At 37.6% G+C, this 9,362-nt stretch overlaps 1 protein-coding gene across 1 annotated transcript; it reads right to left on the reverse strand.

Annotated features, from left to right (window-relative positions):
- Positions 1-4,566: 4,566 nt before the first annotated feature.
- LOC143056331 (uncharacterized) lies at positions 4,567-8,097 on the reverse strand. Its single transcript, XM_076229419.1, has 2 exons — positions 4,855-8,097; positions 4,567-4,636 (listed from the first exon to the last, which is right to left on the reverse strand). Exon 1 carries the CDS (start codon positions 7,999-8,001, stop codon positions 6,343-6,345), a length of 1,659 nt encoding a protein of 552 aa, XP_076085534.1. The 5' UTR covers positions 8,002-8,097; the 3' UTR covers positions 4,567-4,636; positions 4,855-6,342.
- Between the last annotated feature and the right edge of the window lie 1,265 nt (positions 8,098-9,362).

Raw genomic sequence — 9,362 nt, forward strand, 5'->3', positions numbered from 1 at the left:
TTTTTTAGGGAGGGAAAAGGGAGGGGGTAGAGGGGCGTGGGCTATTGATTTTTCCAGGACAAATTTTGGTGACAAGTCGAAATCAATTTTAGCATTATATATATATAGTGGCAGCTGAGGGTGAAACAAACAAATTTTTTTTCAGGGCCAAAAACTGGAAACATTTTTTGTTTCCAAAACAAAATCCATAGCTCACCCCCACCCCCTTGCCTTTATGTTTTATACTCAACTATAATAGCCCCACCCCCATGCCTTTATGTTTTATACTCAACTATAATAGCCCCCTCCCCATGCCTTTATGTTTTATACTCAACTATAATAGCCCCCTCCCCCCCCCCCCCGAAAATCAATTGGTTCCTGCCTTATGGGTTCGGCAATGATGCTGCTTTGAGTCTTAATCAATTTGTTTTTAACAACAAAAAATCTGTAAAATTTAGACAACAATTTCTGTAAAGAACTATACTAATAATTATCAAAAATATCAATTTTACTCAAAAATAGTTTCCTCCTTAAATATATACACGGTAAAACTAATGTCCTAAATGCCTAGTTTTGTGTACACTTAACCTACACAAGGCCTACATTGACTATCGACTGTGTGTAGATAAAACACGATTTAAACTACATGTAAACATTGAGTTTTATCAATGGGAACGCAATTGTGTTAAGTTTACGTGTGAGTTACGCTAACACAACACCGAATTTAGGTCAATGTGAACACGGCCTAAGTTACATAGTGTGCTAGTGACCTAATAGGATATATATGGGGTCACAAAATTTCATATGGGGTGAGAGCGGAGCTTGAATCCCCATATGGACTTTACTGACCCCATATATATTATATTAGGTCACTAGCACACTGTGTAACGAATTTATCTTACCGACTATCCTAACATGTGATATTTGGACTAGTGGCCTATCAAAATAATTAAGTCTTAAGTACATAATATTAAGGTGGTACCCAACACCTTAACTAAAATTAATTTGGCTCGTTTAATTTTCATAAAATTTTGTCAAAGTATTTACTTTGATCCTTTAACAAAAATATGAAAATTTGAAAAACTTTGAACCAACCGTTTTGTCAGAAAAATTACACTGGTTATATAGCAGTTTGACAAACACCAATTTTGTTCATTGAGAAGCTTAAAATTCCGTTTACAACACAGCGTAATTAAAACGTTTAGATGACTTAACTTTACAGAGTTATCTCCCTGTAGTGTTAGGTACCACCTTAGGAACTTACTTCCATTTGTCTATACAAAATCAGATGCCAACAAAAACAACTTGTTAGCTTTAAATGTGTGTTATGAATTTATTTCAATCGTTCATTATCAGTTTTTTCGTCTGTAAAACTTTTCAGATTTTTCCTCAATACTGTGTTGTTTTTAAATTATTGACAAGATAATATAATGTATCTTAACTCCTAATCATTTCTAGAAATATGATTGTTTAAAAGCGACCGCGTGGAGACCGTGTATATTTCATATTATGTTATTTAGGCTTATTTCAATACACGGTTAGTAGTATTGTTACGTCCCTTTATAAATACAACACAGTAGAGGGAAAATCTGAAAGGTTTCGCTTTCACCCCATATAGAATTTACTGGCCCATATATATATCGTATGAGGCCACTAGCACACTATGTAACTAATATGATGTCCCATTAATTCGTGTATCCGTCTTACCTACATATATTAATATAATGTTTAAACTACTTCAACATGTTATCGGTAAGGTTATAAATAGCACCACTATCGATTGATTGAACATTCATATGTCAGTGAAATCATTTGAACATTGAGTCCGTTTGGAGGTAAGCTTGAAAATTGTGACCTTTTTATTTAACAGTCTTGTTAAATATATTTACTGTTGAAATTAATGAATAGGTTCTTGAACATTGGCCAGTTATATTACTTTGAGGAACACACTAGGTCTTATATTAGAGGTCGGCCATTTAAAGACGTATCAACCGTATCATATACGTTGACGTATCCGCATCTGCAGATATACCAAATAACAGTATGTGATCCCGACATTAATTTTATGTACTTTCAATAGTGCAAATGGGCGACTGATTAATTTCTTATGCAGAAATTTACAAAACAATTAGGAAATATTGAGTTTTTGTGGAACATGTAACCCGACTTTTAAAGATATTCCGGATAGTTCAACTGTTGGAACAATTCACAGGCATGATAGGAGTGAATACGGTAAAATCGTTTGTTTGTGTATGAACTTGGGCTCACGTAGAACCAAGTTGTTATTTGACAAATAGAGTGATACTCAGAACTTTTCTATAACCTTTTATGATAAAATCGCAAATCAACAATACTCAACGTTCCTTACATGTATTTAAGTAGTACATTTGATTTTTATTTGTGTTTATTCATGTAAGATCTTGAAATATTATTTTAACTAGATTACAAGTGTGGACACAGATGAGTGTGGATAGTATGTTTGTATGTTTGACAGTGTCTTATGACAAAAAGAGTTCTATGTTTTTCCTATATGGTGTTATTAACTGTGTTGCACGGTGACAACCAATCTGAGCATTAGGAGTGTTATTCATTTAACATTTTTTTTGTTTGCCCCATAACCCACACAATATACCCCAACCTTCTACTTATGGTATTAAACATTATGGTACAATTTCAGAACAATTGAAATACTTATACACACATTTTTGTACCGACACTAGATTAATGCTTGTTTTGGGCACCTTTGGAACCCTTATTCCTAAACCTTAGGGACTATAACCCCCAAAATCAATCCCAAGCTTCCTTTTGTGGTTATAAACATGGTGTTATAATTTTATTGATTTCTTTTTACTTGTACCAAAGTTATTATCTGGAAACTATTTACGACCGCAAAAATTTCTGCGGTTGTATAAAAATTTCAAACATGTACAATGAAATATAGTTTTAGAAATCGATAAGCCTAGATAGGCCTTTTAATTTTTTTTAACATAATTGAAGGACCATTTACACTCAGGACTGAGTCATCAGTAGGCAGTACAGATGTATTAAAACAATCTAGCATCATATTTCTAGTAGCGGGAGTAGCATTCTCAGGTAAATTTGTACTTTTTTTTATAATATGTTTGGTTCAAATCAAAATAGAATGCTTTTATCTCCCTAATACTTACATTGTACATAGAGGTGATACTACTTTGATAAATCCTTGTCCATGAGAGTTGTCTGTCAAATCTTTATTTCACAAAGAATGAATTGCATAACAATGAACTGAGCTCAAAGCAAAGTACTTTAATAATACGCTTAGACAAAGAGCTAAATCCAGTGATATACTTTGTACTACAGGTCCTTCGTGAACATCCATCGACCAAAACCATATCTCAATAACATTCCATACTACATGGTTGGATTCAGAAGTCCTGAAAAAGACATGATTTTTTTTTATCATATTTTAAGTATATATGCACAGGTTAAAACTTTCTTGTGGTATAATCATTCAGTATCTAGCAACTATCAATTTGCTTCATGCACATATCGATATAGGTTGAGTGTCCCTCTGTTGGAAATAAGAACACACACACCTCCACCTAGTTATAGTCAACTGACAAAACATTCAAAACTATAAAATGTTATCTAAGACTACAGGTGGATCCAGGAGGGGGGCTGGGCCCCCTTTCGTGGGAAAACTTTGGTTGATTATATAGGGAATCACTGAAGCATGACTGGAGCGTGCCCCCCTTTAGGTCAGTCAGAGGGCCCCCTTATGAAAAGTGCTGGATCCGCCACTGAAGACTTGTCCGTGTCTATTTACCATTGCCACTGAATCAGTGATATATGTACACATAATTATATACATGTCAGACTAAAATTATAAAGTACATATATAAGACTAAAACTGACATTCAGTCTTTACTACATCTTCATTCCCAAAGTCATTTTCAAATCTGACTTCATGATAAAATAAGATTTCATATCTACAACCGATGAAAATGAAATATCCCTCTAATAGACTATCATTTAAATCAGTTTTCTAAAATGGTAGCTAGGTCACCGTGGAACCTAGAACTAAAAAAATTGAAACAATATATCTTAAATATTTCAAATGCATGTACATTTAATAATATAAATTCTCCAAAATTCACTATATTCCCTTTTTTATCTTCTGTTTGAGACTGTATATTGACCTCTAGATGTCTTTCAATTACATTCAGTTTGGTGTGGATTGGTGTTTGATTGTTGTACATGTTACAACCAGATGCTTCACAGGGCACAGTTTTATACGACCGCAGAGGTTGAACCCTGAACAGTTGGGGCAAGTATGGGCACTACATTCAAGGTTTTGAAAAAAGGGGGGAAATGTAACCTTTTGAATTTATGAAAAAGGGGGGGGGGTACATTTCCATAGAATAAAACTTTTCTGTAAGATGATTCCATTTATTTTCAATCAATAATAAATATTGAAGTCTATATATCTCATGCATCTAGAAACAGGCTCAACATTATTTCTATACATATGCTGAGCCTGACTCAGCTAGTATAACCATGGGACTGTATCGCAATCTCGGCAAATTATAAAGAATAACAACTTGTGGGTGAAGATTGTAGATTATAATTCCACCAGAAATGATACAGGAGTTTTACAGAGCGTGTATTGTTTGGTAAACTGAAAGAAATAAAAATACAATATTTACAATATGTACGAAAGAAATATATGAATGTTCAATGCAATAATAATATCAAGTCAAAAACGAAAGTAGAATTCTCAGTTCAATTCATAGAAATAAACAATTACAGTTTGTATTTGTTGAATAAACGTGGAATCCAAGTTAACGTAATTAACGGTATATATATTTAACGGTTTATAATTGATTTGAAACGTACTTGACGGTGATTTGTCACAATATCCACAGGAGCAGTTTTGTCGTGGCATCCATTTGTAATAGACAGGTGAGGAAGAGAAAGTAAGCACTAGTGAAAATACGGACAAGTCCAGATTATTTCCGGAAAATACGGATGTCTGAAAATTCAATCCAATAGACTATACCGTTGATTTAATTGCGAATGTGATCCAGAATACTCCCCGTCTGAAATCTACCTGATATCACTATTCCGTAAGATATAACACATATAAATGTCACTATATAAATCCAAAATATATTACACAGGGTTGTTCTCTATGAGAAGAATCATGTCCACGAAAGGGCGTGTGTAGGTTGTGGCTTTTCCATTAACGATTACTCGCACTTCTGCTTTTCGGACATGTTCGTCTGAACTTTTAAATGAGTTCACTATAATTCCAACGGGCCATTGGGTACGGCAAATGTTTTTGTCCTTTAGAAGAATGACGTCTCCTTCGATGAGATCACGGCGATCTTCGGTCCATTTTCGTCGTTGTTGTAGTAACGGCAGGTATTCCTTCCTCCAACGAGACCAGAAAACACTGGCCAGAGCCTGTACTCGTCTCCATTCGGCAAGACAGAGATCTCGTTTGTCGAATTCCCCAAGATGGTCTGAAGTGAAAACGTAGTCGGTTTTCTGTGTCAATAACATAGCCGGAATAAATATTAACGGATTTTCTGGATCTGTTGATACCGGTACCAGAGGTCTAGAGTTCACTATTGCTGAAACTTCTGCCATTAGTGTGTTGAGCACGTCATGTGTTAGGCTTCTTCCGGCTGCGTTAAGAAGCATAGAATCAAGAATTCTCCTGGTGATACCAATCATTCTTTCCCAGGCTCGATCCACCCATGTGGAACGAATGCGGCGGATTGAAGATCCAAGTTGTACCAGAATTGTACAGAAAGTTCTTGAAGGGTCCATCTTCAACGTTGATTGAGTCAATCTTTAAATCGTCGATTGCGCCGATAAAGTTTGTTCCATGGTCGGATCGGAAAATCTTAACTTGGCCTCTTATAGCGGCGAATCTCCTGACAGCGTTTATGAAGGCTGAAGAACTCATTTCCTCGATTAATTCGATGTGAATAGCTCTTGTCACTAAGCATGTGAATAAAATTGACCAACGCTTTGAGTTGGCGTATCCACCACGTGTTTTACGTGAAACAATTGTCCAGGGTCCAAAGGTGTCTATTCCAACGTTAGTAAACGGAGGTGAAGGTTTAAGACGGTCCTCTGGCAAATCAGACATGATTTGATACTCGGTTTTTCCTCTGAGTTTGCGGCATGTCACACATTTGTGAATAATAGATGAGATCAAGCGTTTTGCTCCTACGATCCAAAATCCTGCGGATCGAATCGCTCCATCTGTGAAATGGCGACCTTGATGTTTTATCTTGTTGTGGTAGTGTCGAACTAATAATGTCGCTTTATGATGGCGTCCAGGGACGATCAATGGTTTCTTTTCACGGAGGTCTAAGTCCGATTTGGCATACGGCCTCCTACTCGTAATAGTCCTCGTTCGTCCAAAAACGGATTAAGGTTAGCTATCGGGCTCCGCTTATTAATTTGTTCCTGAGGTTTTATACAATCTATTTCATCTCCATAAACTTCATGTTGTGCAGATATTAAGATGAAATTTTCGGCATTCGAAAAACTATCCAGAGAAGTCACTGATGATGCTTGTTTTGACCCGTGTAAACGGGAGAAACGTTCCAAAAAGGCTATCGCTCGCACAAGTGATTTCCAGTTGGAGAATCGATTGAATCTATCAGTTGCGATACCCTTATGCTCAGGTGTGGAAAATGTTTTTGCAACATTAACAGTTGCACGGATTTCTCCATCTTCTTCTGGTTCTATTAGCTGGTATATGTCTTCAGAATTTTTCTGTTCTGAGGAAAGAAGTTGTTTTGGTCCCAATAACCATTTGCTGCTGTGAATTTCATGAGCTGGTACGGACCTTGTTCCCGAGTCTGCGGGATTACGGTTAGTTGATACATAATTCCATTGACTTGGAGAGCTAAATTTTCTTATTTTCTCTACTCGATTGGCGACATAGACGAAGAACCTTCTTGTCTCGTTACTGATGTAGCCTAGGACTACTTTACTGTCTGTGTAGAATTTTACGGTGTCTATATGTAAATCTAAATTATCCATGATGGTCTGTGTTATCTCGACTACTAATACTGCAGCAGATAGTTCAAGGCGTGGAATAGTATGACCACTTGTAGGTGCAACTTTAGCTTTCCCAAGAATGAATCCTATGTTTGGTTCACCAATACTGTCGGTCGTGCGTAGATATGCAACAGCTGCTATGGCTTTTTCTGATGCATCAGAGAAGACATGTAACTCCTTTGTTGTGGTTTTGCTAAGATACGGCACGTAGGTACGTGGAATGCGCAATGTTTCGATAGTAATTAGAGTATCTCTCCAAGATTTCCACTCATCTGCTGTCTCATCAGTGAGAGGTTGGTCCCAATCGACGGTTTCTGATACTATTTTCCTTAATAGGAGTTTCCCTTGTATAATCACCGGAGCCAAAAATCCCAGAGGATCGTAGAGACTGTTTATCGTTGATAAAATTCCTCTCCGAGTGATCGGTTTGTTTTCTGATGATAATTGAAATAAGAAGTTATCAGTGTTTACGTCCCAGCTGAGACCAAGACTACGTTGTAGGGGTTTGCTGTCGCATTCTAAGTCTAGATCTTTAAGATTTGAAGCCAAATCACTGGCATGAAATGCAGACATAACTTCCGCACAATTAGAGGCAAACTTGTGAAGACGTAAGTTTCCATATTTTGCTAATGCTTGCTGTGTGTCCTTCATGAGCTTAACAGCTTCCTCTTTAGTAGGACATGACGTTAGACCGTCGTCAACATAGAAGTCTCTTGTAACAAAGCTAGTCACGTGACTGCCAAACTCTAGTTCTGATGCTTGAGCTGCTTTTCTGAGTCTAAGTGTAGCAACGGCAGGTGATGGACTATTCCCGAAAACATGAACTCTCATGCGGTATTCGACAAGGTTCTTCTGTAGGTCATTGTCTTTATGCCATAAAAATCGCAGGTAATTTCGGTGATCTTTTCTGACAACAATGCAGTGAAACATATGTTGAACGTCTGCAGTAACTGCGACCATTTCTTTCCTGAAACGCAGCAGTACTCCCAAGAGATCATTGGTCAAGTCTGGACCTGTAAGCAGGACGCTGTTGAGTGAAACTCCGTTACATTTGGCGGAAGAATCTTAAACACACCTTATATCTGATCGGGTTTCTTCGGATGATAAACACCAAACAATGGCAAATACCAGCACTCCTCATGTTTGCGCAATGGTGGGGCGAGCTCTGCATGATTATTGTCTAGGATCTTACAAATAAATGTAAGAAAGTGTTCTCGCTTAACTGGGTTTCTATTCAGACTTGTGTCTAACATATTAGCACGATGAAGAGCTTGTTGTCTATTGCTTTGCAATGGCTGTCTTGGCACTCGGCACGGCAACGGTGCTACCCAACTTCCTTCCGAGTCTCTCACAAATTCGTTGTCCATCTGCTTCATGAACATTTTGTCCTCATATGACTGTCCAGGCTTATCATCGTCCCTTGTTTTTTCAAAGAGTGGCGATTGTAAATCTTTCGTTACAGGGTCTGTGTAGTTTTCCCGGATGTCAAACTTGCTTGTGCATGGTTGAAAGGTTGAAGGTTGTCCTGTAGGTAAAATGTTGGTTATTTTGACATTTAACTCGAGAGGCACATGCTGCTTGTTAATGCAGGTTTCTTCTATCACTACCCATCCCAGTTTCAATTGTTGTGCATATGGAGTTCTGGGTGGCCCTATGCGCTGGTCGAGGACATGGTGTGCCTCTATAAGGTCTCTGCCAATTAAGAGAAGAATTTGGCAATTTTCCTCTATTGGTTGAATGCTACCCCTGAGTTCTTTTAAATGAGGGTGATGAATTGTTACTTCAGGAGTAGGTATTTCGTCTCTATTATTGGGAATATGATCACATTCAATCAGTACAGGAAGGTCAAACTTGTCATTACCATTGATTGATTCCGTGACAAAACCTCTCCCTCTTTTCCCGGAAGTAACCACTTTGCCGGAGCATGTTGATAAAGTATAGTTCTCCGGTTTATCTTTGACGTCGAAAAGATTAAAGAATTCGGGCGATGCTAGTGACCGGTTGCTTTGGTCACCAATGATGGCGTACATGCGAATAACTATGTACTGGTTATCTTTGTGATAAACATTCACAGGAAGTATTTTAGCACAAGATTTTCCACTATATGTATCTTTGCAGATCTCAGTACAGGTAGAGTTTACTGAGGTTGCCTTAGTTTCAGCCGATTCTATAGGCTCCCCGCCGTAGGCTTGCTTAGGCGAGCTAGACTGTGAACTTGCAGGTTGCTGTGGTCTAGTGATGTGAAGTGCGGTAGTGTGTTGTTTACTTCCACATTCTTTACAACTTATGCGTGCATTGCATTCCCGGCTCCTATGTGTGGT

Source organism: Mytilus galloprovincialis, chromosome 13 (assembly GCF_965363235.1).
Source record: "Mytilus galloprovincialis chromosome 13, xbMytGall1.hap1.1, whole genome shotgun sequence".
In the NCBI taxonomy this organism is placed as follows: Eukaryota; Metazoa; Mollusca; class Bivalvia; order Mytilida; family Mytilidae; genus Mytilus; species Mytilus galloprovincialis.